The sequence below is a fragment of the Phacochoerus africanus genome, chromosome 7, assembly GCF_016906955.1.
Source record: "Phacochoerus africanus isolate WHEZ1 chromosome 7, ROS_Pafr_v1, whole genome shotgun sequence".
NCBI lineage: Eukaryota > Metazoa > Chordata > Mammalia > Artiodactyla > Suidae > Phacochoerus > Phacochoerus africanus.
The window spans coordinates 67,633,594-67,660,511 of record NC_062550.1 but is presented as its reverse complement, the minus strand read 5'-3'; the positions used below and the strand labels follow the sequence as shown (position 1 = coordinate 67,660,511).

The 26,918-nt window shown below is 56.3% G+C and overlaps 3 protein-coding genes across 9 annotated transcripts; 2 read left to right on the top strand and 1 right to left on the bottom strand.

Annotated features, from left to right (window-relative positions):
- The first annotated feature begins 397 nt into the window (after nucleotides 1-397).
- On the top strand, nucleotides 398-13,921 carry P3H3 (prolyl 3-hydroxylase 3). The gene is made up of 15 exons (XM_047787669.1): nucleotides 398-1,348; nucleotides 2,215-2,367; nucleotides 2,991-3,189; nucleotides 3,303-3,434; nucleotides 3,912-4,048; nucleotides 4,760-4,849; nucleotides 6,671-6,723; nucleotides 6,858-6,925; nucleotides 7,039-7,163; nucleotides 11,410-11,511; nucleotides 11,823-11,973; nucleotides 12,120-12,237; nucleotides 12,314-12,389; nucleotides 13,153-13,293; nucleotides 13,407-13,921. The coding sequence occupies exons 1-15, from the start codon at nucleotides 863-865 to the stop codon at nucleotides 13,557-13,559; spliced, it is 2,184 nt and encodes a 727-aa protein (XP_047643625.1). The 5' UTR covers nucleotides 398-862; the 3' UTR covers nucleotides 13,560-13,921.
- Nucleotides 13,922-14,835: 914 nt separating this feature from the next.
- Nucleotides 14,836-21,728, top strand: GNB3 (G protein subunit beta 3). 5 transcript variants are annotated; one of them, XM_047787674.1, is made up of 10 exons: nucleotides 14,836-15,130; nucleotides 15,379-15,465; nucleotides 15,736-15,774; nucleotides 17,230-17,336; nucleotides 17,414-17,477; nucleotides 17,593-17,755; nucleotides 17,839-17,905; nucleotides 17,989-18,190; nucleotides 19,506-19,722; nucleotides 21,119-21,728. In XM_047787674.1, the coding sequence occupies exons 2-10, from the start codon at nucleotides 15,409-15,411 to the stop codon at nucleotides 21,223-21,225; spliced, it is 1,023 nt and encodes a 340-aa protein (XP_047643630.1). In that variant the 5' UTR covers nucleotides 14,836-15,130; nucleotides 15,379-15,408; the 3' UTR covers nucleotides 21,226-21,728. The 5 variants fall into 5 exon arrangements, with proteins under 5 accessions (XP_047643630.1, XP_047643631.1, XP_047643632.1 ...); XM_047787675.1 differs by having other exon boundaries at nucleotides 15,376-15,465; XM_047787678.1 differs by lacking the exons at nucleotides 14,836-15,130; nucleotides 15,379-15,465 and adding an exon at nucleotides 16,637-16,696 and having other exon boundaries at nucleotides 15,758-15,774.
- A 2,039-nt stretch (nucleotides 21,729-23,767) lies between these two features.
- Nucleotides 23,768-26,752, bottom strand: CDCA3 (cell division cycle associated 3). Of its 3 annotated transcripts, none has more exons than XM_047787679.1 (6): nucleotides 26,059-26,752; nucleotides 25,672-25,846; nucleotides 25,285-25,414; nucleotides 24,487-24,780; nucleotides 24,247-24,350; nucleotides 23,768-24,144 (listed from the first exon to the last, which is right to left on the bottom strand). In XM_047787679.1, exons 2-6 carry the CDS (start codon nucleotides 25,789-25,791, stop codon nucleotides 23,968-23,970), a joined length of 825 nt encoding a protein of 274 aa, XP_047643635.1. In that variant the 5' UTR covers nucleotides 25,792-25,846; nucleotides 26,059-26,752; the 3' UTR covers nucleotides 23,768-23,967. The 3 variants fall into 3 exon arrangements, with proteins under 3 accessions (XP_047643635.1, XP_047643638.1, XP_047643636.1); XM_047787682.1 differs by having other exon boundaries at nucleotides 23,768-24,123; nucleotides 26,059-26,747; XM_047787680.1 differs by lacking the exon at nucleotides 26,059-26,752 and having other exon boundaries at nucleotides 25,672-26,049.
- Nucleotides 26,753-26,918: the final 166 nt, after the last annotated feature.

The window sequence follows — 26,918 nt, the reverse complement described above, 5'->3', positions numbered from 1 at the left end:
GTGTGCTGTGGTGGCAAAGGGGATGGTCAGAGGCTTGGGGAGTGGAATGGCTCAGAGAGGACAAAACAGAGCAGAGGCAGTGGACAGAGGCGCAGAAATATACACAGAGGAAGAGAGACATGCGGACAACACAGAGACAGGCTTAGGAGGGCATCTCCTGCTGGGGTGGGGGGTATGGGGAGACTCTTGAGCTTGCTGGTTTGGGGTGTGAAGGATATTTGTTGAGATCTGTAGGGGTGGTTTTACAGGACATCTCTACCTCCCATGCTTCACCTTGCCTCCTTTTCCCAAATCTGCGTGTGCCCACTTTCTGGGCAGGAAAGGGTTTGGGCAGACTTGGTGTCACAGGCCTGGAGTTTATCCTCCCCCCTGCTGCATTCTAAAGCTCTTTTTCCAAAAGCCTGCGTGGGTGGCTGGGTGTGCAGGAGGCAGGCACGCTCCCTTTCCTGGACTCTAGGCTGGAGGGGAACATTGCTGCAGTAGGTACTCCCGCCCCAAGGGCCTCTGGAGTTGGAGTCCGGGGTCCTAAGAGGCTCCTCAGGGTGTCTTAGGCCTGCTCCAGTGCCAGAGCGGCTCTGCTCGCTCCGCGTTCTGTTTCTCGTCCCTGCCACCTCGCTTATCCTAAAGCCCGCGTTCACCACGTTCTGCCAGGCGTCCTCTGACTCCTGTCTCCCAGACCGGCCTCTCCCAGGGTTGTCTCGGCTCCATCAGCGCCTGTCGGTGCCGCTCTTTCCTCCCCTCTTCCTCTCCTCCCTCCTCTCCATCTCTCCTTCCTTTCCCCTCCCTCTCCCTTCCCCCTTTCCTCCCTCTCCCTCTCGGCTCCCGCAGTTCCCTCGGGCAGCTGGCCGGCGGCTCTGGCACGATGCTCCGGCTCCTCTGGTTGTTGCTGCTCCTGCTGCTGCTGCCTCCCCCGGGGTCCCCCGAACCCCCCGGCTTGGCCCCGCTATCCCCGGGGGCGCCCCCTCAGGCCCCCGACTTGCTCTACGCCGACGGGCTGCGCGCTTACGCGGCCGGGGCCTGGGCGCCGGCTGTGGCTCTGCTGCGGGAGGCGCTGCGGAGCCGGGTGGCGCTGGGCCGCGCGCGGCGGGACTGCCAGGAGCGCTGCGCCGCCGAGCCGGGGGCCGCGCTCCCCGCCCTGCTCGCCGCTGCCCCGGGGCCCGGAGCGGCGCGGGGCGCCTGGGAGCCGCTGCTACTCCGTGCCGCGCTCCGGCGCGCCGAGTGCCTGACCCAGTGCGCCGCGCGGAGGCTGGGCCCGGGGGGCGCGGCGCGGCTCCGCGTGGGGAGCACGCTCCGGGACGCCTTCCGCCGCCGGGAACCCTACAACTACTTGCAGAGGGCCTACTACCAGGTGCGCGGCCCCAGGGATCCCCCGCCCAGCTGCTGTCCTCCTCCCGCTCCCGGGAGGGGCGGCGTGCCAGCGCCCGGACTCGGGTGGGGCCGTGATGATGGGACCTCTCCCTTGGAGTCGTTCATCTCAAACCGCGACAAGCACCCATCGAGGTGGCAGAGGGACAGCCTCGGGAGAGTGGGAGCAAAGTTGGAATGGGCGTCCTGCCTCGGGGTGGAAGTAGATAGAAGACGGAGGGGCCTGGCATTCTAGGAAGTCTTACTGGGACCTTCGTGGGGTGACAGCCGCCCCTTCCTGGGAACGAGGCGGAGGGGCTAGGGACTGGAGAGCATGAGGGCGGGGGTGGGGGGTGAGTGTGAGCCTCCACTTCTGGGCAGGAGAGAGCTTCGGCAAAGTAAGAAGAGGGAGGCAGGGCTGAGGGGCCCATTGTCCTGGGGGCGGGGGCAGTGGACACTGCGCAGCTACTGGTACGGTAGCTATTGCCTACTAATGCCTACGTGGCCGGGGAAGGGGGGCGCTGGTCACCCACACCTCAGCCCAGGGTCCTAGAGACCTGCGGCTTTTGCTGGTCGCTCAGGTCAGCCCCATGTCCCCATGTCACTCAGCCATTACTTCCACCTTATCTCCCAGACTTCAAACCCAGATCCCTCTGCCCATATCCCACCCATTCCATTTTTCAGACCCCTTCTTCTTAGCTACCAGACTCCTGATTGTCCCAACACACTGGGGGTCTGGAGATTGGGAGGTGGGCTGTTCTGAAGGCTCTTGGGCAGTGCCAGGGGCATTTGGGGTGGGCAGGCTGGGAAGGGGGCAGAATTTGACCCCCCCACCTCAGGGCTGACTCCCTCATCCTTCTCGATTCTCAGCTGAAGAAGCTGGACCTGGCCGTGGCCGCAGCGCACACCTTCTTTGTAGCAAACCCCACACACCTGCAGATGCGGGAGGACATGGCTAAGTACCGACGGATGCCTGGGGTTCGGCCCCAGAGCTTCCGAGACCTAGAGACACCCTCATATTGGGTAAGACCCTCAGCATGACCCGTGTCCCGCTCCCAGCCCTTGGCTGGGTACACAGGCCTCACTGGACTGTAGCCCTGTGCACTGGGCATCAAGAAATCTGGGTATAGTCAGAGTTCCCATCGTGGCTCGAAAGGTTGAGAACTCACCACAGTGTCCTTGAGGATGCAGGTCCTTCCCCAGCCTTGCTCAGTGAGTTAAGGATCCGGCATTGCCACAAGCTGTGACATAGGTTGAGGATGCAGCTCAGATCTGACCTTGCTGTGGCTGTGGTGTAGGCCAGCAGCTGCAACTCCAATTCGACCATTAGCCCAGGAACTTCCATATGCTGCAGGTGTGGCCCTAATCCTAAAAAATGTTTAAATAAATCAATAAATCTGGGCACCTGTCCTCACTGACCCTGTGGAGGAGTCTCTCTCTGGGACTTTTCTCCCCGAGCATCATAAAGTCCCCTGTTCTAGCATTCAGGTTCTGAGTCCCGCCCCTGTATTCCCCAAGGCGAACTGAAATCTGGAGTCCAGACCCCAAATGAGACCAACACCCCTCCCCTCCTTTCCACCTCCCAGTCTAGTTTGGCACCCCCTCCCCCAGCATCACAGGTGACCGACCACTCCCCTCCCCAACAGGCAGCCTATGACACTGGCCTGGAGCTACTGGGGCGCCAGGAGGCCGGGCTGGCACTGCCCCGGCTAGAGGAGGCCCTGCAGGAGAGCCTGGCCCAGATGGAGAGCTGCCGGGCTGGCTGTGAGGGGCCTGAGGAGCAGCAGAGGGAGGAGGAGGAAGAGGGCACCGGGAGCCAGGGGGGTCTCTATGAGGCCATTGCTGGTAAGGAGCTGGAGTGCGGGGGTTCATGGTGCTGGGGGAGGCGCATCACCAGCTGAGCGACCTGTGTGTGTGTGTGTGTGTGTGTGTGTGTGTGTGTGTGTGTACCCCCACAGGGCATTGGATTCGGGTCCTGCAGTGCCGGCAGCGCTGTGTGGGGGACACAGCCACACGTCCTGGTCGCAGCTTTCCTGTCCCCGACTTCCTTCCCAGTCAGCTAAGGCGGCTGCATGAGGCCCATGCTCAGGGTCAGTGGGGGAAGCGTGAGCCCTGGGGGTAACTGGGGTTGGAAACGGGGAGCATGAGCGTTTGCCTCTGAGGGGAGCCTCAGCCTTGTCTCTCCATCCCTCCATCAGTCTCTGCATCTGTAGCTGGTCAGGGCTCCATGGGGACAGTCACCTCAGGAGGACTCTAGTTGGCTGTCCTTTGGCACCGGTGGGAAAAGCGCAAGCGATGGGTCACAGGGCTTCTTCTGCTTCTCACCTTCCTTTATTCTCTCCTCTCATCTCTGCCCGTGCAGCTCAGGTAGGTTAGATAGAGCAGGCTTTGGAAAGAAGCAGTGGATGAGCCTGTCTGCCGGGTGGGATGGGGGCTTTGGAGTCACTTGGCACTGGGACAGCACCTTCTCGGGCTCTGCTCCTGTCCGCCTGGCTCCTGGCCCCCGCCCAGACATCACTGCGGGGCTCGGTCTCTGCCCACCCCCCACCCTATTTCTCTCTCTCCAGTGGGGAATCTGTCCCAGGCAGTGGAAAATGTCTGGAGCGTCCTGCTCTTCTACCCAGAGGATGAGGCTGCCAAGAAGGCCCTGGACCAGTACCAGGCCCAGCTGGGAGAGACGAGACCTGGCCTCGGGCCGAGAGAGGTACCCCCTCCCCACTTCCTTGTGAGGTAGCCCTAAATCATCAGATGGAGAAGTCGCTTGGACCCTGCCCCCCATGCTGGCCAAAGACCACCTCGAGTCCAGCATCTGGCTTGTCTCCACTCTCTGCTCCCACTTCAGACTCTAATTTATTTATTTATTTATTTATTTATTTATTTATTTATTTTGCTTTTTAGGGCCTCACCCACAGCATGTGGAGCTTCTCAGGCTAGGGGGTCTAATCAGAACTAGAGTTGCCAGCCTACACCACAGCCACAGCAACACGGGCTCTGAGCTGCATCTGTGACCTACACCATAGCTCACTGCAATGCCAGATCCTTAACCCACTGAGGAGGGAGGCCAGGGATCGAACCCGAAACCTCATGATTACTAGTCAGATTCGTTAATCGCTGAGCCACGACAGGAATGCCACAGACTCTACTTCTGAGTCCAAGCGCCTTTTTCCTTAACCTCACCCTTGCCTGCTCCCACCTACGCACGAGTGCACACACACTCTTTTGCACACACATCCCCGCCCCCCACCAGTAGGAGCCCCAACACCCTAAAGCTTCTGAGGGAGGAAGGTTGAACCCAGGGGCACAGCCAAGGTTAGGAAGCCTGCGGGCTCCCCTAGAGCCTGGAGCTGCCCTGCTCTCTCTCCTCCAGCCTTAACTTCCTTGTCATCCCTCCCCCCCATTGCTATCCCTTTCCAAGGACATCCAGCGCTTTGTCCTTCGATCCCTGGGGGAGAAGAAACAGCTCTACTATGCCATGGAGCACCTGGGCGCCAGCTTCAAGGATCCTGTGAGTGATCCCACTTCTCCCCACCCACCCTCAGTGCTCCCCCAAGAGTGGATGTGTAATGTCCATTCCCAACAGTGCTCCCTTTTCTCACAACCCTGCAAGGCTTCCTGAGGACTCCGTGTCCCCAGGTTACAGGGACGGAGGCAGGTGCCTGAGTTAAGGGTGGCTTTGGGGTCATGCAGGTCTAAGTGGTGGTCTCTCCTCTGCCACAGACAAGCTCCGGACCCTCACTCCCTCAGCCTCAATTTCCTTCACTGTGAAATGGGAACAATCATGTTTATCTCTTAGCCCTGTTGAAGCCATGTCACTCTTTTTTTTTTTTTATTCTTTTTAGGGCTCCACTCACGGCATATGGAGGTTCCCAGGCTAGGGTCCAGTTGGAGCTACAGCTGCAGGCCTACACCACAGCCACAGCCACATCAGATCTGAGCTGTGTCTGCGACCTACACCACAGCTCACGGTAACGCCAGATCCTGAACCCACTGAGCGAGGCCAGGGATCGAACCTGCGACCTCATGGTTCCTAGTGGGATTTGTTTCCGCTGCGTCACGACAGGAACTTCCATGTCACTTTTTTGGGGGGGCCACGCCCGAGGCATGTGGAAACTCCCAGACCAGGGATTGAACACACACCACAGCGGTGACCCACGCCACTGCAGTGACAACACCAGATCCTTAAACTGCTGCAGCACAAGGAAAATCCAGAGCCATGTCGTTTGGTACAAAGTTCAGAAAGTTCTGTTGCTGCTGTTTCTTTTTGTTGTAGTTATAAGAGGAAACCAAAGGGCAGAGGTTATTCTCAATAGTGTGAGACCATATGGCAGGCGCACCTTCTTGACACTATTGCCCTTTTGGACAGGATACTCCCTTGCTAGAGAGAAGGGGGCTATCGCCCGCATGTAGGACCATGCAGGCCAGCTTCCCTGGCCTCTACCCAGTAGGTGTCGCTAGCACTCCCCAAGTTGTGACAATCAAAAATATTTTCAGGCATTTCCCCTTGTGGCACAGCAATGCTGAACCCGGCTAGTATCCGTGAGGAGGTGGGTTCCATCCCTGGCCTCGCTCAGTGGGTTAAGGATCTGGCGTTGCCATGAGCTGTGGTGTAGATCACAGATGTGGCTTAGATCTGGCGTTGGTTGCCATGGCTGTGGTGTAGGGTGGCTGCTGCAGCTCCGATTTAACCCCTAGCCTGGGAACCTCCATAGGCCGTGGGTGCAGCCCTAAAAAAAGGAAGAAAAAAAAAACCCAAATATTTTCAGACGTTGCAATGTCCCATAATGGGCCAATCTCCTTGTATTAAATCCCAAGTCTGGTTAAATCCCACCTCTGTCCCTTACCAGCTGTGTGATCTTGGCCATGTTACTTTACTTCTTTGTGTCTCAGAGTCCTCAATTTGCAAACGGGCACATCAATCCTACCTGTCCCAGAGCTCCCCAGTGGCCTATTGGCTAAGGAATCAGCATTGTCACTGCAGTGCTTGGGTTCGATCCCCAGCAAAGGAACTTCTATATGCTGCAGGTGCAGCCAGAAAAAAAAAAAAAAAAAAAAACACCTCCCTGTCTGATAAGACTGTTAGGAACTTTAAATGATACATCTCATTTCCATTTATAAAGCTCTTGAATAGCACCTGGCAAATAGCATTACAAGTTGTGTTATTACTATTACGACAGAGTTTGCCCGGTGCCCAGGGCTCCCGACAATGAGTCCCGGGCTTTCCCCACCTCCACCTTCCCCTGTGGAAGCAGGAGCACCTCCATGTTCAGCATCTGATGTTAGGGATTCCAGGGTGGACTTGATGGGTGATGGCACTTTTCCCCCCCAGGATCCCTGGACCCCAGCAGCTTTCATCCCTGAAGCCCTTAGACAAAAGCTCAGGTAGGAGGTACCCTGTGCTGGGAGGGGCGTGGCCTGAGCTGCAGAGGGAGGGGAGGGGTCCTGGAAGGCGGGGTCTGGGGGAAGATGGGTCTGGAGGGGCCTAGTGTCCACTGAGCATGTCTCTCACCCCTGAGAGAGGATCAGGAGAAGAGGCCTTGGGACCATGAACCGCCTCAGCCAAAGCCCTTGACTCACTGGAAGGGTGAGTTCCCTCGAAAGCAGGAGGCAGGAGCCTGGAGGGGCTGGGGACTGCCAGCTACTGCTGAGCCTGCCCTCAGGAGACCCTCAACCCTGGGCCCTGTCCCACCATTGCAGATGTCCTTCTTCTGGAGGGAGTGACCCTGACCCAGGACGCCAGGCAGCTGAATGGATCAGAGCGAGCGGTGCTGGATGGGCTGCTCACCCCAGCTGAGTGTGGGGTGCTGCTGCAGCTGGCCAAGGTAAGAAGACCTGTGTGTAGGTGGCACTGCCACAGGCTGGGGACCCTCAGGCCCAGCTGCCTGTTCCTTTGCTCTTGGCCTGCCCCCTGTCCCGCCCTCGCTGCCTCTCCAGGGGGAACTATGTTTGCCTCTTCGCTCTGGACAAATTCCTTTCCCTTTCAACTTAGCTGACATGGGTAGACATTTTACAAAAGAATTTTGCTCAAAATTGATAGGAAGAACAAAACAAAAACCACAAAGCCATCAAAAGGGGTGAGTGTGGGAGCTCCTGTTGTGACTCAGCAGGTGAAGAACCCAATTATGGAGTTCCCGTCGTGGCGCAGTGGTTAACGAATCCGACTAGGAACCATGAGGTTGCGGGTTCGATCCCTGGCCTTGCTCAGTGGGTCCACTGGCCTTGCTCAGTGGATCCTTTGATCCAGCGTTGCCGTGAGCTGTGATGTAGGTTGCATATGCGGCTCAGATCCCGCATTGCTGTGGCTGTGGTGTAGGCCAGCGGCTACAGCTCCGATTCGACCCCTAGCCTGGGAACCTCCATATGCCGCGGGAAGCAGCCCTAGAAAAGGCAAAAAGACAAAAAAAAAAAAAAAAAGAACCCAACTAGTATCCATGAGGATGCGGGTTTGATCCTGATCCCCAGCCTCGCACAGTGGGTTAAGGATCCAGCATTGCTGAGAGCTGCAGCATGGACCGGCAGCTGCAACTCTGATTCGACCCTTAGCCTGGGAACTTCCATATGCTGCAGGTGTGGCCCTAAAAAGAGAAATAAAGGGGAGGGAGTGAATGTGCAGGTGAAGATTCCTTGGTTGACCGAGAGCTTAATTATTGGCTCAGCAGACACGCAGGCTGCTTCTCCATTATCGCATCCTCTCCTGGTTTGGCTTGAACGATTCACATTCACCAAGTTGAATCAGCTAGTTTATGAAGCTTCAGTCCTCCTTCTGGGCTAGTGTTCCTTCAGCACACACTCTTTGTGTACCTGCTGTGTACTGGAAACTCCTAGGTTCCAGGGAGGGGTAGAGGAACACAGACCATGCTTTCAGGAGCTGAGTGTAGAGAGAAGGAATCAGACGTGGAGACTCATAATCAGAGCGAGTGGTGAGTTTGAGAAAAGCAGTATCCAGATAGAAGCACTGCGATCCAGAGTCACGGAAGGCTTCCTGGAGGGGGTGGCATTTGAGGCCAATCTTAAGGACGAGTTAACCAGAGAGAAAGGAAAGTCAAGCTGCAAGGGAGAAGAACAGAGGGGTTCTGGGAACTGCAGTTGCAGCACAGGAGTTAAAAGCATGGGCCAGTTTGGAGTTCCCATCATGGCTCAGTGGTTAAGGAATCCGACTAGGAACTGTGAGGTTGCAGGTTTGATCCCTGACTTCACTTAGCAGGTTAAGGGTCCAGCCTTGCCGTGAGCTGTGGTGTAGGTCACAGACACAGCTCGGATCTGATGTTGCTGTGGCTCTGGTGTAGGCCGGTGGCTACAGCTCTGATTAGACCCCTAGCCTGGGAACCTCCATGTGCCTCTGGTGCAGCCCTAGAAAAGTCAAAAAGACCAAAAAAAAAAAAAAAAAAAGCATGGGCCAGCCAAATGGGCATTAACTGTGTGACTTTGGGCAACATTTTTTGTTTGTTGTTTTGCTTTTTAGGGCCACACCCATGGCATATGAAGGGTCCCAGGCTAGGGGTCCAATCAGAGCTATAGCTGCTGGCCTACACCACAGCCACAGCAACACAGGATCCAAGCTGCATCTGCAACCTACACCACAGTTCATGGCAACGTCAGATCCTTAACCCCCTGAGGGAGGCCAGGGATCAAACCCACAACCTCACACTTCCTAGTCAGATTCGTTTTTGCTGAGCCATGATGGGAACTCCTGGGCAACATTTATTATTATTCTTTCTTTCTTTCTTTATTTCATCTTGGCTGGGGCTGCTGCAGCTTGATGTGGGATCTCAGCTCCCAGACAAGAGATTGAACCTAGGCCGCAGTGGTGGAAGCATCAAGTCCTAACCACTAGGCTACCAGGGAGCTCCCTATTTTAATTTTTTTTAATTCAAAAAAAATTTTTTTTGGGGGGGGATGTATTTTAACATCTCTGAGCCTGATTTCTTCCTATGTGAAATGGGGCCACATGTGGCAGTTTTTTTTGTAGGGTTGTTGTGAGGATGAAATGAGTTAGTACCTGGTAAAGCTCTCTGACGAATATAGCAAATGCTGGGTATTAGCTGTGACTATGATCATACAGCTGAGTATTTTCCAGAGGTAGTATAGGGGTGGAGGCATAGGAGAGATGGAGAAGACCCTCTGTACCCTACCAAGGACTTTGGACTTTATTTGTAGATGGTGGACAGTTGACTGAAAGCTTTGAGGAGGGCTTGACTTTTCTAGTCTCACGGGATCTCCAAGTGCGGGGGTGTGAAGTCTTCTTTGGCTAGAAGCAGGAACTCCCTCTAGTGGCAGTGTGGGGAATGCAGTGGGAAAGGTGGCTTTTGGGGGTGATGCAAGAGTGCCACTGCCCTGGGTTAGGTCCTCACTTAAAAGGAACAAAGAGGGAGGCAGATGAGAAATATTAGAAAATCAAAGAGAATTTAAATGGAGTTCCCATTGTGGCTCAGCATGTTAAGAACCCAACTAGTATCCATGAGGATTCGGGTTCGATCCCAGCCTCACTCAGTGGGTTAAGGATCCGGTGTTGCCGCAAGCCGCAGTGTAGGTCACAGATGCAGCTCAGATCTGGCATTGCTGCAGCTGTGGTGTAGGTAGGTAGCTGCAGCTCAGATCCGACCCCTGGCCTGGCAACTTCACATGCTGCAGATGAGGCCCTAAAAAGCAAAGAGAGAGAGAGAGAGAATTTAAGGACTAAATCTATGTGGAAGATGATTGAAAGAAAGGAGCTAAAGCTAGCTTCCAAGTATCATACTTTCTTTCTGTTCCTGGATTACACTAAACTCATTCTGGGCCTGGGATCTTTGCACCTAACTATTTCTGCTGTCTGGAAAATTTTTTTCTCTCAGATATTCCTTTATATCATTTGATTTCAGTTTATTTTTTTTAATGTTATTTTGATCATGCCCATGGCATGCAGAAGTTCCCAGCCGTAAGCAGAGCCACAGCAACAATGCCAGATCCTTAGCCCTCTGAGCCACCAGGGAACTCCTGGTTTCAATTTAAATGTCACCTGATATCAATTAGCTGTCCCCTGACCCCTGCCAGGGCACTCTCAAGGTGGTAACAGTACTTTAATTTTCTGCGTTAACACTTAACCACCCTCTGATTTGATCTGGTTTCTTACTCAAAATATAACCCTCCAGAGAATGGGAACTTTTCATGTTCACAGTTAAGTCCCTAGTGCCTGGAATAATGCCTGGCACATAGTAGGGGCTCAGTACCTACTGAGTGAATGAATATAGGAATAGAGGGTTGGGTGGCTTGGGTGGCTCGTGGCCTCCCGGAGATGAGGTTTGTCTACGGGGTAACTAGGCAGGAAGACTTGGAGTTACAAAGAGCAGACAGAATCCGTGTCAGGAGAGGGACATGCAGATACCAGGAGACGCCCAGGTGGTGAGACTGATGTAGGCGGTTGGGTATTTGGGACTCGCATGGAGGGTTCTCACCTCTCCAAGAGCGTGTCAGGTGAAAAGAAGCCAGAGGAGATACCACGGCTGAGGCCGTGTCTCCATCCCGAGTCAGCCACGACCTGGCCCCACCCTCAAGCCTCTCGCCAGGGTCCCATGTCTGAGAAACTCCTCTATTCTCGGCTCTTCGGGGACAGTGATGGAGCCCCTCCTGCCCCCTTTCCCAGCTGTCAGTACCTCTCAGAGCCCTTCCCTTTCTGAGTTCTTTTTTTTTTTTTTTTTGCCGTTTCTAGGGCTGCTCCTGCAGCATATGGAGGTTCCCAGGCTAGGGGTCCAATCAGAGCTGCAGCTGCCGGCCTACACCACAGCCACAGCAACGTGGGATCTGAGCCACAACTGTGACCTACACCACAGCTCACGGCAATGCTGATCCTTAACCCACTGAGCAAAGCCAGGGATCGAACCTGCAACCTCATGGTTCCTAGTCGGATTCGTTAACAACTGCGCCGTGACAGGAACTCCCCCTTTCTGAGTTCTGTGCTCAGATCTTTACCAGAAGAGGCAACACAGATGGGGGGACAGTCATTCTCTGGGAAAGGGCAAGGGCCCTTCTAGCCTCTTCTGCCCTCCCCACCCCCCGGCCGAGTGACTCCACAGTCAACTACCCCCTGTTTAGGATGCAGCCGAGGCTGGCGCCAGGTCGGGCTATCGGGGCCGCCGCTCCCCACACACCCCCCATGAACGCTTCGAGGGGCTCACGGTGCTCAAGGCTGCGCAGGTGAGGGGAGACGCCCTGCCCTGGTCCGAGCCCAGAGCCGAGAGGACCGGGCGCCTCCCGCGGAGGGCTCTCCCAGACCGACCGAGCCCAGCGAGTCCTCTGCCCAGGGCTGAGGATGAGGGTTCCAGACCCCGGGGCCCAGGTGGTTGTCACGGAGCCAGTGGAAGGAGCAGTTTGGGCTGATGGGCAGCTGGCTGTTGAGCTCCCAAACCGCAGGTGGAGGGCATCAGATGGGGCATGGGCTGGGACCACCCTTCTAACACCTCCCCATTTCCACTCTTCCTTCGCTTTCCTCTGCTTGCTTTCGGCAGCTGGCCCGAGCTGGAGCAGTGGGCAGTCAGGGTGCTCAGCTGCTCCTGGAGGTGAGCGAGCGCGTGCGGACCCTGACACAGGCCTACTTCTCCCCGGAGCGGCCCCTGCATCTCTCCTTCACCCACCTGGTGTGCCGCAGCGCCATAGAAGGTGACCGCCAGGGACCCCATGCCCTAGCACTCCCCCAAGTGTGTGGAGTCCAGTCTTCACTCCAGGAAGACAGACGCCCTGCCTGAAGGGTGGGTGCAGATGGGCACAGGGCACAGGGGCACCCACCAGGCCCCTTGGTTTCCCAGGAGAGCAGGCGCAGCGCATGGACCTGAGCCACCCGGTGCACGCGGACAACTGCGTCCTGGACCCTGACACTGGGGAGTGCTGGCGGGAGCCCCCAGCCTACACCTATCGGGATTACAGGTGGGCAGCCCTCCAGGGCGCGGGCCGGCGGGCCTGGGAGAGGGTCTCACTGCCTCCTGTCTTCCTCCCTCCCCAGTGGACTCCTCTACCTCAACGATGACTTCCAGGGCGGGGACCTGTTCTTCACAGAGCCCAATGCCCTCACCGTCACGGTAAGTGACAGGGAGCCCAGCTGTAGGCTCAGGATTCAAAACAGAAGGTCCCCAGAGGCAAATGCAGGGAAATGGCTGGGGCCACCTTAACCCTCTCCTTTCCTGGCCTCCCCAGCACCTCCCACTACATTTGTCTGCTGGGAGCCTCCCAGGAGACCTCAAGTGGTCCCTCCAGACCAGGCTTTCAGGGTTTGCCTCACTCCTAAAGGTGGGCGGGTGAAGCACAGGACCCCAAGCCCCTCTTCTGGGTAGAAGCTGGGACTGGGATTGGGAGAGGGCGAGAAGCAGTGATTTTTCACATGTATTGCTCTGTTTTATCCAATTACCTCCTTCTCTGCTCACCACCAACCAGCTACCTGTAATCCAAGCCCTCCTCGGGGTGCAAAAATGTCCCCAAGACCCTTATGCCTAGAACCCAGAGCCTGGTCCTGCACTTATACCCTCAGATGGCTTTGTGCCTGGTTCAAAGTGTTGGCCAGGGAAAGTCAGGGCGTGGAGGGGTAGGGGGACCACCCCGAGGTCCTCGAGGGAGGCCCCTTCTCCCCTGGCTCCAGCTGGTCTAGCCTCAGTCTGGCATGTGTGCTGTGCAGGTGGAGGCCCATTTCCCATTGGCCCCAAGATAGTCCCTGAGTTAAGGAGGGAAATGGTGGGCAAGAGAACTGAACTCTCTGGGCCTCCTGCCCCTGTCCTGCTCTTGGGAGGGGTCAAGGCCAAGTTTTCTGTGAGGGTCTTTCCCTGGAGCTGAACCTGCCTTCACCCTCAGGCTCAGGTGCGTCCTCGCTGCGGACGCCTCGTGGCCTTCAGCTCCGGTGGGGAGAATCCCCATGGCGTTTGGGCCGTGACGCGGGGACGGCGCTGTGCCCTGGCCCTGTGGCACACGTGGGCACCGGAGCACAGGGAGCAGGTGAGGAGAAGTGGGAGCGAGGGGTGGGCAGGCTGAGATGACCAGGGGCAGGGGCAGTCCTTGGGGGAAGGTAGATGCAGGCTTTGGGCCAGAGCGTCTTTCCCACCCGCCAGGAGTGGACAGAAGCCAAAGAGCTGCTGCAGGTGCCAGAGGAGGAGGGGGAAGAAATGCCCAGCAGAGACCCTGCCCCAGAACCTCCCAGCCGCAGGCTTCAGCGGGCGCAGGACAAGGCTGGGAAGCCGCCTCGGGTCCGAGAGGAGCTGTGAGGGCCCGAGCCAGCTCCTTGGGGATGTGCCTTGTGGAGGGTCTGCCTTGGTGCCAGGACCCAGGAGAAGTCCCCATGTGACAGGAGCAGAACAGCGAGCTCCCTGTCCCTGCACCCCCACCATCTCGGGGATCCCAAGGGCCGTGCAGCCCTGGACTCAGAGGACACTGCACAGACTGGCCCAGGGAGCCAGGCCGGACCCAGCTGATGGAGTGCTGGCCCTCGGACAGACAGAAGATTCCATACTGCCCTGGGAGTGGCTGGGGGTAGGGCCCGGCTGCTTTAAGTGAGAAGGATGTGGGGGTGGAGAAGAACCCCACTGCCCTCTCCCAGCCTGTCAATAAAAATCCTGAAGATTCCTCAGCGGGGGGCCCAGTCAAGTGTATGGCGGCTGGGGGTGTGGCTGGCCTGGGAGGGGACAGGTATCCATCCAAGCCTGTGATTTGTCATGGAAATCACGGCCACCTGCTCCCTTCATGCAAATGGACCCTAACCCCCATGTCCCCCCCGCCCCGCCCCCGCCCGCCCCTTGACAGCTGCTCCTTGGGCCTCTTCCTCTAAGCCCTGTCTCCCCTCTCCGAGCTTGGCTGAACTTAAGGCAGCCTGATCCCTCTGGTTCTTCTCCTCACACCCCCAGCAGGACCCTGTGAGTCATGGGGGCAAGGAGCAGGCCCAACCCCAGATGGGAGCAGGGGCTGGGGTTGCCCCTCCACTTGCAATTCTTTCTCCACCTGAAGCCGAGCCAGTCCTGTCCATCCTCCTGCCTGGATCCCCTGGACCGCCCCCCACTTCCCCAGGATCAGACCTGGGGGCAGCTGGTTGGGGCTTGTCCAGAAGACGGATTATCCAGATCAGTCCCTTCTAATCTCAGCTCCTGCCTGCACCCTCCCCATGCTCACCATTACCCTCTCCCCCCACCACCCCGAGCTAAGCGACACTTCTTCAGGTATTGACAGTGGACCGTCTCTCAGTCTCATTCTCTGGCTCCTGGACTGGTTGCTAGGTAGGCCCTGACCCCCAAGATCATGACCAGTGGTGGGGCCAGGGCCTGGGGGCCACTGGGGCGGTGGTTGCTCCTGTTCCTTTGCACCCCTCCCAAACCCAGCCCTTAATCCTCACAGCTTTGCTCTAATTCCATGGGGCCTGATGCTCTGCTCTCTGCCTAGAGAGACTGGTCAGGGAGGCACCCCCTCACCCCCTCCTCCCTCCAGGGCTTGATGTGGGGAGCTGCTCCTCTCTATAGAGCCCCCTCCACCCCGCCCCACCCTCCCCCCAACACTCCCCCCACCCCAGCCCTGGGCTGGGCCCAAGGCTCTCTGGAAGCCACATGCCTCCCTCCCTGTCCTCCCCCCAAACCCTGCCAGCTGATTTCATTTGCCTGACGTCATTGGCCCTACCCTTCCCTGTCAGTGCCCCCCCCCCGCCCCGTGCCCCCTCCAGTCGGGGCCAGGCCAGGCCAGCTCCTCTGGCAGCAGAGCTGGGGCAGGTGACGGGCGGGTGTCGCAGCTGAGGGAGTGAGGAGGCGCCCACAACCGGAGCTGGAAGCCTAGAAGAGGTCCAGTCAGAGCCCAAGTAAGAGGGAGCTGGCCAGGCTCTGCTTTCTGGGGCTGGGCCTGCAGCAGGGGCTCGGGTCCCACTGGGGCTGGCCACACAGGTCTCCAAACCTGGAGGGGCTAGTGGGGGAGGTGGTGCAGAGCAGCCAGGCATTTCTGCATTTGGGGAGTGGGCTCCAGACCTCATGAGGAGTCTGCTGGGGGCTGTGAGGGACAGAGACATGGCCTGGTGGGGGTCCCCCTACACTTACCCCCTGTTCCCAGCAGGAGCCCGAGCCGCCCCTCAACCTGTCAGCCATGGGGGAGATGGAGCAGCTGCGGCAAGAAGCGGAGCAGCTCAAGAAGCAGATTGCAGTAACCCCAGAATCCTCCCACCAGGGGACCCCAGGAAAAGGGGGACCGGGGCCTTGAGGGAGTGTGGCCTGGGGGGACGGAGGCTAGATTCACCCAAGTGACACCTTAGAGACCCCTGACCTGAATGCGGCCAGAGACTTTCTCAACATGGACCTCACATTTGAGATGCTCCCCGAAACCCTAGAGCCCCAAGCCCACCTGCGGCAGACACCCATGCACACCCCCACACAACCTGCCCATACCCTTTCCTGATGTCTGCTTTCCCCCCAGGATGCCAGGAAAGCCTGTGCCGACACTACCCTGGCAGAGGTGAGGTGGCCTGTCCCCCTGACAGGGCCAGAGGGGAGCGGCGGGAAGGGGAGGGGAGCTCCCTGACCAGCCACAGCATGGTGCCCAAGCTCTAGCACAGCATGTCCTTGGAATGAGAAATCATATACATTCATTCATTCAACAAACATTTTGTGAGGTCTGCTCTGGGCCAGGCATGAAGTCTGGCTAAGGAGACAGATGGAGCCTTTTCCTCGTCCATAAAACAAGAGTGATTAAGCCCCATCTCAGGGTCAGAAGCCCTTCGAGACTCTCGTTACTAGTTGTCCAGCGCTGCAGTTTGTCAGTTCTAAGATGCGTTTGTTCACATTTGTGTGTGTGTGTGTGTGTGTGTGTGTGTTTTCTAGGCCCGCACTCACACCATATGGAGCTTCCCAGGCTAGGGGTTGAAACAGAGCTGTAGCTGCTGGCCTATGCCACAGCCACAGCAACTTGGGATCCAAGCTGTGTCTGTGACCTGCACCACAGCTCCCGGCAACGCCGGATCCTTAACCCGCTGAGCGAGGCCAGGGATCGAACCTGCAACCTCATGGTTCCTAGTCGGATTCATTAACCACTGCGCCATGACGGAAACTCCCGTTTGTTCACATTTTGACATTTCTGAAACCAAGATGCATCCAACAATTGATGATGCCTTACATTTACCGTTGGCAGCTTCTTAGTGATTCATAAAAGAATCATGCTCTTAAAGTCGTTGGCATCTTAGATTAAATTAAATACTAATAATAAGAGCAAACATTTACTGAACGTGAGCCAGACACTGGGCTAAGTTGTTTAAATATATAATTTCATTTAATTTTCATGGCACCCCCTGAAGGGAGGTGCTATCAACCTCATTTTACAGACAAGGAAACCAGCTCAGGGAGGTTAAGTAACTTGACTGAGACCTCAAAGTGAGTAAAAGGTAAGTCAAGACTATTAACTCTGGAACCCCAGCCTAAGTCAAGAAGCTGGGTGGAGTTTGAGGGGTCACAGGACCACGCCATTTCAGGAGGTGTTGTTCAGGGCCAGGGTGCTGCCCTGGGTACCCAGTTACAGCCCCGTTAGAGCTTGCCCGTGGTGTATGAGGGCAGGCTCCTGGCAGCTGGCTTTGGCCAAATGTGTGCGTCTCTTCCCAAGTCCATGGTCGGTGGCCTGAGTAAGCAGCCTGAATTGGTCAAGGTGGGGGTATTTCCGAGCTGGAACTCACTCTCCCCCCTCCTCCCCCACCGCACAGGAGAGGTGGCAGTTAAACCCTTAGCAACATGCCCCTGGCCATGCCTGTCTGTCTCCCGCATCAGTCTAAGCCCCTCCGGGGCAGGAACTGACTTCTCTGAGGCTGGAGACCTGACCTCCAACCTGGCCCAGAACAGAAACTTGTACAGATCAGTGGCTGTGACACTGACATGTGGGCATGTGCCCTGCTCACCCTAATTTTGAATCCCGCCTTTCCTGCAGCTGGTATCTGGTCTAGAGGTCGTGGGACGAGTCCAGATGCGGACCCGGCGGACCTTGCGGGGACACCTGGCCAAGATCTATGCCATGCACTGGGCCACGGACTCCAAGTGAGGCTTGAGAGGCTTTGGGGGGGGGGGAGGAGCAGACAGGAAGTGGGGGGGTGACTCGCATGCCCTCTCCCCAGGCTGCTGGTAAGTGCCTCGCAAGACGGGAAGCTGATCGTGTGGGACACATACACCACCAACAAGGTACCAGCCCTGGCTCCCGGCCCCTCCATCCCCCTCCTTCCTGGGGGCGGGTGCTGCCCTCCTCTGTGCTCCCCACCTGGGAGCTCAGTCAGGCCCCGCCCACCGCCTCCCGCAGGTGCATGCCATCCCCCTGCGCTCCTCCTGGGTCATGACCTGTGCCTACGCCCCGTCAGGGAACTTCGTGGCATGTGGGGGGCTGGACAACATGTGCTCCATCTACAGCCTCAAATCCCGGGAGGGCAACGTCAAGGTCAGCCGGGAGCTCTCTGCTCACACAGGTGAGTGAGACCGAGGGTCCCTGGAAGCCCCGGCTCTGTGGGCTGTGGCCCTGCAGCCAGGACACTGTCCTAACCACCCCCAGGTTATCTCTCCTGCTGCCGCTTCCTGGACGACAACAACATTGTGACCAGCTCCGGGGACACCACATGGTGAGGACCGAACGCTGTGGGTGCTGAGATGTGGGAGGTGCTCCTGTGCCGGCCTTTCTGTGACAGCCTCCCCTGCCCCGCAGTGCTCTGTGGGACATCGAGACTGGGCAGCAGAAGACCGTGTTCGTGGGACACACTGGGGACTGCATGAGCCTGGCTGTCTCTCCGGACTTCAAACTCTTCATTTCGGGAGCCTGTGACGCCAGCGCCAAGCTCTGGGATGTGCGAGAGGGGACCTGCCGGCAGACCTTCACGGGCCATGAGTCCGACATCAATGCCATCTGCGTGAGCCCCCCTGTGCTCAAACCCCGGACCGCGTCCCCATCCCCCAAACACACAGCCTTCATCCCCTCCCAGAGCCCCCCAGCCCCTGTCCCTTTAATGTTCCGCTTCAAAACAATTTCCCCTTACAAATTACAAGAGTCACAAAACAGCTCCCGTCTCTCCTACACACGTATTCGCTGTTATCATTTTGCCACATTTGTTTTATCATTCCCACTCTGTAGAGGGAAGGAGGGATGGCTAGGCAGGCAGGCAGGCAGACACACACACACACACACACACACACCTAGAGGTAGATATACGTTTTTTTGAGAGTAAGTTGCAGACCTCATGCCTCCACCCCCTTTAAATACTGCAGTGGGTCCTTCCTAAAACCAAGGCCACTCTCTCACATAGCCACATGTGAAATCTAAATTCTTGGTGTTCCCGTCGTGGCTCAGTGGTTAACGAATCTGACCAGGAACCATGAGGTTGCGGGTTCGATCCCTGGCTTCGCTCAGTGGGTTAAGGATCCGGTGTTGTCGTGAGCTGTGGTGTGGGTTGCAGACATGGCTTGGATCCCATGTTGCTGTGGCTGTGGTGTAGGCCGGTGGCTACATCTCCAATTCGACCCCTAGCCTGGGAACCTCCATGTGCTGCGGGAGCAGGCCTAGAAAGACAAAAAGAGACAAAAAAAATTTAAATTCTTAAAATCAGGAAATTTAAATTGAAGTAATGCTATAGTCTACAGTCTATATTCAAGTTTCACCAATTATCTCAAACATAGCATTTTTTTTTTTCTGTCCAGGATCATGCGTCGCATTGCCACGCCTCTTCAGTTTCCTTTAAACTGGAACCGTTTTTACCCTTTCTTCCTCTTCCGTGACATTGACATTTTTGCAGAGTACAAGCTGGTTTTCTGTAGGCTATCCCTCCATGGGGTTCATGTGACATTTCCTCTGGATGAGGTTCAGAGTGCGTATTTGTACTTGGCCCCGTGCTCACACACTGATCCAGCCGGGTCTAGTCATTGGAGTCTGGGACAGCCTCCGCCCTTCTGGCCATGTGACCCTGGGCACACTGCCTGCCCTCCTTCCACCCCGTGCTCTCCCCTGCAACGTGGAAATGATGTGGAGCAGTGACGTGTAGGAGCCTGGCTGCAGCTGGCACCTGATAAACGTCAGCGGTGAAGGGCGACCATGCTGGCCAAGGAAGGGCTGGGCAGAGGCCGAGGGAAACAGCTCAGCCTGGAGCCACCAGGGCAGGAGTCGGGACAGGGCAGGAGAGGCCTCGGGCTGCCCAGGTCTGAGTTCTGACCCCAGGCCCCCTACATCCACAGTTCTTCCCCAACGGAGAGGCCATCTGCACGGGCTCGGACGACGCCTCCTGCCGCCTGTTTGACCTGCGGGCAGACCAGGAGCTGACCACCTACTCCCACGAGAGCATCATCTGCGGCATCACATCTGTGGCCTTCTCCCTCAGCGGCCGCCTGCTCTTCGCCGGCTATGACGACTTCAACTGCAACGTCTGGGACTCCATGAAGTGCGAGCGTGTGGGTAAGGCCCCCACAACTGCCACCTCAGCTGCCCTTGTTGGGACCCTCTGACTGCTGCTCCCTTGTTACTGGATAATTCTGCCCAAGAATCCTGTCCCCCTTGGTTCCCAATCTTCTCCCAAAGGAAGGTTGCCCTGGAGTTCCTGCTGTGGTGCAATGGGATTGGCGGTGTCTTGGGAGTGCTGGGATGCAGGTTCGATCCCCAGCCCTGGCACAGTGGGTTAGGTTGCAGCTAAGGTTGCCTAAGCAGCTGTGGCTTAGGTTGCAGCTACAGCTGGGATCTGATCCCTAGCCCAGGGTGGCCAAAAAAGAAAGTTTGTGCTTTTCCACCACCCACTGCCATAGCTGCTCCCTGCCATCCTCAGACCTGTGGCCCTGAAACGTCCAGTCAGGTCTGGGTTTCAAGGGCACCTACTGAAGGGGAGCGCAATCTCAGGAACTAAGAATCGAGGGGATAGAGAGTGACCTGAGGGCCCCGACCCCAACCTGAGTGCATCTTTAGGACTGGCCTGGTATGAAGTTGAATCAGAGAGTGCGGCTTCTTCTCTTCTCCCAGCTGGTGCCAAACGAAGGTAACACTGGCCAGAGAGTCAGGATCCAAATATTTCTTTTTTGCTTTTTGTTTTTCAGGGCCGCAACCACGGCATATGGAGGTTCTTCCCAGGCTAGGGGTCTAATCGAAGCTACAGCTGCCGGCCTCCGCCACAGCCATAGCAACGCCAGATCCAAACCTCGTCTGTGACCTGCGCCACAGCTCACAGCAACACCAGATCCTGAACCCACTAAGAGAGGAGAGGGATCAAACCCGCAACCTCATGGTTCCTAGTTGGATTCATTACCACTGCGCCACAATGGGAACTCCATGATCCAAATCTTAATTCGTTGCTTACTTTCTGAGTGCCCTTGGGCAAGTCACTTCTCTCTGGGCTTCAGTCTCTATTTGGAAAAACTCTCCCCGTTGTCTTTTTCCTTTTTGGCTGCCCCACAGCATATAGAGTTCCCAGGCCAGGGATCAGATCTGAGCCGCAGTTGTGACCTATGCCACAGCTATGGCAGAGCTGGATCCTTTAACCCACTGTACCAGGCTGGGGATCGAACCCGCATTCTAGTGCTGCAGAGACGCCGCTGATCCCGTTGCACCACAGTGGGAACTGTTTTCCCTGTTTTCTGGTGCCCGTCAAGGTGCCCTTGCTTTTCTCCCAGCACCTGACACTTCCACCCCTTCCAGATCCTTCCCCACCCCTCACCCACCCAGGTTCTCAACAGAGGGATTGGCCTCGAAGAGAAACCCCGCCCCGTAGGGCTAATCCTCTTTGGGCTTTTAGCCTACCTAGCCTAGGGGCCCTGTGTGTGCGCACACCCTCCCTGCCAGGCTGACTCCTCTGCCTGTTCTTCAGGCATCCTCTCTGGCCACGACAACAGGGTCAGCTGCCTGGGGGTCACAGCTGATGGGATGGCTGTGGCCACTGGTTCCTGGGACAGCTTCCTCAAAATCTGGAACTGAGGAGGCTGGAGGAGGGGGAAGAAAAAGACACGAAGACACTCAGCTGCCCCCTCCCCTGCCCAATTTCTTGAAGGTTTCTTAAGATTTTCTCTTCTACACCCCAGCTGCCATTCCTGCCCAGCTTTCCCCTTGGAGGGCTGTGGGGAGTATGGGGAGTGTGCCTTCGGGAGGCAGCATCAGGGACACGGGCAGGGAACTGCCCCATCTCCTCCCATGGCCTCCCCTCTCCATGGTCCTGACAGCTTCTTCCTTAAGGAGCAGAGACAACAGACCCCCGCCCCGCCTCGGCAGGCCCACAGGACTTCTTGTCTGAGGCCCCAGGCCCAGGATTCCACCCCTAGGGCCACCACCTTGATCTAGACCTGGGTGGCACAGGGTGCTTGGCCCTGTGACTATGGTTCTGGCACCACGAGGGCCCTGGTCACCCTTTCCTTCATGCTTTCTCCTTTGTCCACCTTCTTATCTCTCTTCAAGCACCTGCAATAAAGTGTAGCGCCCTGGTCTGTCTGTGGTGTTTGCCTTCCACTCCACTTCTGCTCCCCAAAGACACAGGTCTCACTCAAGTCATGAAGTAGCACAGGTACAATGATAAAGGCTGGGTACCAAATAGCTGTGGGCAGAGAGGAGGATGGAGGCAGATGCCCACGGGCAAGGCCTGAGATGGGTAAGGAGAAGGTATGCATCAGGTGGCTGGCGGCGTGTGCATGTGTGCACACCAGGTCACGACTGCCTGCCTTTGGTGCCTGTGTGTGTGTTTGTACAGCAGGGTTATGTTGCAAAGGGATCAGATTATAAAAGGCCTACAAAAAGCTAGAGTCTCAACTTTATCTTGAGGTCAATGGGGAGAGATTGAAGAGTTTTGAGCAGAGTAGTGACAGGATCAGTGATGCTTCGCAGGAAGCTCGCCCTCACAGCAGTATAGGCTGATGAAGTGGGGGGAGGGGAGCCCGGAGGGGATGGAGGGAAGCAGGGTAGGAGGCGAGTGGCAAAAATGCAAGAGCGATGGGACAGAGGGGCAAGGGAGAGGATGGGGAAAAGATTGAAGACAGAGAATCAGGAGTTCCTGTTGTGGCGCAGCAGAAATAAACCCGACTAGGAACCATGAGGTTATAAGTTCGAGCCTTGGCCTCGCTCAGTGGGTTAAGGACCCAGGGTTGCTGTGGCTGTGGCATGGCTCCAATTCGACCCCTAGACTGGGAACCTCTGTATGCCACGGGTGCAGCCCTAAAAAGCAAAAAAAAAAAAAAAAAAAAAAATTTTTTTAAAGATCTAAAAAAATAAAGACAGAATCACTGGATTTAGTGACCAAGGGCTTGGATATGGGATATTCAGAGGGTAGGATTCAAGATGACAGCCAAGGAGTTCCTGTCGAGGCACAGCGGAAATAAATCTGACTAGTAACCATGAGGATGCAGATTTGATCTCTGGCCTTGCTCAGTGGGTGAAGGATCCGGTGTTGCCGTGAGCTGTGGAGCAGGTCACAGACTCGGCCTGGATCCCACGTTGCTGTGACTCTGGTGTAGGCCGGTGGCTACAGCTCCGATTTGGCCCCTAGCCTGGGAACCTCCATGTGCCACGGGTGCAGCCCTGAAAAGACCAAAGGACAAAAAAAAAAACCAAAAAACAAGATGGGAGTTCCCGTCATGGCGCAGTGGTTAACAAATCCGACTAGGAACCATGAGGTTGCGGGTTTGATCCCTGGCCTTGCTCAGTGGGTTACGGATCCGGCGTTGCCGTGAGCTGTGGTGTAGGTGGCAGACGCGGCTCGGATCCCACGTTGCTGTGGCTCTGGCATAGGCTGGCAGCTACAGCTCCGATTAGACCCCTAGCCTGGGAACCACCATATGCCGCGGGAGAGGCCCAAGAAATGGCAAAAAAGACACTCTCACACAAAAAAACAAGAATATGGCCAAGGTTTGGGTTGGACAAGTGGGTGGATAGTGCTGTCATTCATGGGGAGAGAGAATGGGGAGGAGAAGAACTTTGGGGGCGAAGATCACAAATTCAACCTTAGGCAAACTGACTCTGAAGTGCCTCTGGGGCAGCTGGATGAAGGTCAGGGTTAGGAAGAGAGACCCGAACATGACCAGAATAGCCCTAGAAGAGCCCAAGGAAAGCAAGAGGAAAGAGCCAAGGACAGCGCCCAGGGGAACACCAAGATTTAAGAGGGGTACAAAGGGTGTTCTCATTGTGGCTCAGTGGTAATGAACCTGACTCATCCATGAAGACTTGGGTTTGATCCCTGGCCTCGCTCAGTGGGTTAAGGATCCGGCATTGCTATGAGCTGTGGTGTAGGTCGCAGATGTGGCTCAGATCTGGTGTTGCTGTGGCTGTGGCCTAGGCTGGCAGCTGCAGCTCCAATTTGACACCTAGCCTGGGAACTTCCCTATGCCAAGGTGTAGCCCCAAAGAAAAGGGGGGGGGGTGCATAAAAGCGGCTTGGAGGTACCAGTTGGGGGACACTCAAGCAGGACACACAAGCCCTCCCCCCACCCCCAGCTGCCTTTCTACATACAGAAGACTCAGTGCAAGGATATAACAAATCGTTTAAAATCACTTGCTTTAATGTACATACAGACACACATAAAACAAAAAGAAAGTCATGAAAGCTCTCAGTCCGAGTTGGTAGTTTAGGGGGAGTTGAAGAAAATGAGCCTTTCCAGTCGCCCAGGGAAAGGAGGGGTGAGCGGACACAGCATATCACTGGGCCCCTGGTGAGGCCGGCGCTGGGGCCACATCTGGCCTAGTTCTCTACCAGAGGAAAGTGCCGATTTTCCTTGTCATGGCCCTGGCCGTGCTCCCACACTCGTCCTCCAGTTTTCAGAAGTCGTTCAGTTCCCAGAATGGCCCCTTCCTTTAGTTCCCTAACATTTTCACTCAGGGGAGAAGGCCGCTTGCCCTGCAAAAGGCAGTGTGCAAGCTGAGGGAGGGAGGGTGTTCAGAGGAGGGGAGATGGGGAAAAAGGGCCTCCCACCTTTACGCTGAATTTCCTAGTGACAGCTTTCACCCTCTCTCCCTTTACCTGTCGTGCTGTCCGAGTCCCGGGGGAGTTGTCGTCCTGCAGGATGGTGAGAGGAGATCTTCCTAGCACTTTGCCGTTTGGTTTCCGTTTGCTGCACTTAGAACCTAGGGTGGGCAAGGAGTTAAAACACGGAGCCGAGATTAGGGGCTTCCAGTTTAGTCCTCTTCTGTTCACCGCGGCCACTATCCCAGAGCACTCTCCCAATTTCTCTTCCCCATACCTTGCCTTCAGATTCTGTACCTGAAGATCTAGGCGTCTCGGGGTCTCTCAAGGGCTTGTCAGAGCCCTGGCTGGCCACAGGGGTTTCTGAGGGCTGTCCTGTTTCCTCCTTGGAAAGCATCTGCTTGGAAGGGAGCTCACTGTGGCTCCAAGGTGGCATCTGGTCCTCAAGGGAAAACCGGGTGCCCAGAGGCAAGTCCAGTTCAGAAGATGACAGTGTCTCCAGGGGCAGAATAGGTTCTGGGGGAAGATTTGACTTGGGGTCTTCTGTCTCAAATACATCACTCAGCTGTTTCACCAGTGGGCTTTGGAGCTCTGGGGGCGGGGAAGTGAAGCAAGATCGTGACCTTCTGATACAATCAGCAAGGAGGGAAAAGATACACCTGCCTTTGGAGTCATGCTCTGGTGGGTGAAGGACTGGGAAGAGAGAAGTCAAGGAGAGGGAACAAAGTGTTGAAAAAACAATGACATGGGGGAGTTCTCATTGTGGCACAGCGGAAATGAATCCGACTAGGAACCATGAGGTTGCGGGTTCAATCCCTGGCCTCGCTCAGTGGGTTGAGGATCCGGCATTGTCGTGAGCTGTGGGGTAGGTCACAAATGCTGCTCAGATCCTGTGTTGCTGTGGCTGTGGTGTAGGCCAGCAGCTGTAGCTCCAATTGGACCCTTAGTCTATGAACCTCCATATGCATGGGTGCAGCCCTAAAAAGCCAAAAAAAAAAAAAAAAGAAGAAGAAGCCTGAGAGGACAGCCTCACTGATCCCACCCAATGATGCTAAGTGACAGCATTATCAGAATTCCCTGGACCCAACACTTAACCTCCGCTGCTGGTCTTCATGGGTGTCCGTGCAATGCCAAGGGTAGGAGAGCGGGGATCTGTGTCCTGGGCCTGCTTAGGACCCTCCAGCTGCTCCCCTGAAGGCAGGTTTGGCTGTGGAGAGCTCTCTACCTGTCGGGACCAAAGGCTAGAATAAGTCTGAGCCCTGACTCCTCTCCCAGGTCTCTAGCCTCAGCCGACACTCCAGGTGGGAACTGGCCAAGGGCATCAGACACTCAACCTACTTCATCCAGATTGAGAATGTGGGAAAATAAGGCCTCAGAGGGAGGTGGCGGGGGTTGGGGGAGTAAGAGCTCTTCCAAAATCAGGTTAGGCAGAGGCCCAATAATTCAGAGTTTCGTGGCCTCCCCCGCCCTGGCCCAGGGTACCTGGATGGGAGTGCGTTGGATGCCAGCGCTGGGTGAACGGGGGTCCGCTACTCGAGCCAGAAGCTTGTTGTGCGGCGGAGGCCGCGCTGGAGTGACTGGGACGCTCTTGGCTGAGCCCATCTCAAGCAGGAGAAATAGGATGGGGCAGAGCCCGCCCCGGGCGAAGAGGGGATGCCTGTGAGAAGTGACTCAGGTCTTAGCCCTTACTGCGACCACGTTCGACTTTTGACCCCAGACCACTGGATCTTCCCCGTTCCCCGCTGAGGAACAGTCTGGTAGCCAGGCCAGAGGTTCCTGCGGGGATAACGGCTGATAAAGCTGACAAGGCAGCGTCTCCGAGTCTGCTGGACCCTCTAACTTCTTCACTAATTTATTCAAATCACTTACCAGGCCCCAATCCACCTTTGGGTGCAAAGCAGATTGATCCTCAACTCCCGAAGCTGAGTTTCAAACTTCCCGCCACGCCCCTACCCTGAGCCTATTGGCTGAGCCGACGCAGGCTCCTATAGGTCCGCTATGTGAGGCCCGCCTCCAGGGAAGGAAGCCATTGGGCAGGGAGGACGTCTATCATAGAGACCGTGGGGCCGGAGGGACCGCGGCTGGCCCTACCCAGGGGTGACGCCTCTTTGATAAGGGGACTTTTGTTCCTTATCGGGCTGCGAGTAGTCCGTAGTGAGATTTTGAGGAATGCCAGTCTTCGCTTTTGAGACCTCCAGTTTCAAAATCAAATGATTTTATTAAAAAATAGGATCAGGAATTATTACAGTTATAATCCAGTCGGAGACGGAGTTATGAAGATTTTTCTGAGGCCCTAAAGATAGTAATCCTTATTGGTCGACAGAGTTAGCAATCACTCGGCACTAATCCCCAAACCCCGCCTCATTGGACAGCCCCCTTTCAAATACCAAGAATACAGCTGCTCGTCTATTTTCGAATTGGACAAATCCAAAAGAAGGTTTCTGGAATGGACGGGTTTAAACAACCGTCAGTTTCTGCTCTTCAACAGAAGGCACGCAAAGTCCCAGAATCCCAGCAGCCAAAACTCCGGAGCCCACCTCGCTGCTCTACATGCGCTCTGCCCTTGGAGGTGTGGGATTGGCTCTTTCGACCAACGATTGCATTAGAAGAGCTTTTCATTGGCTTTAGTCGAGAGGCGGGCAGAGGGCGGAGCACTAGCCGGCAGGCTCCGTCCAACTGCCATTCTCGCGCGTCCTCCCTTCAGCGCATGCACCTAACGAGTAGTGCTC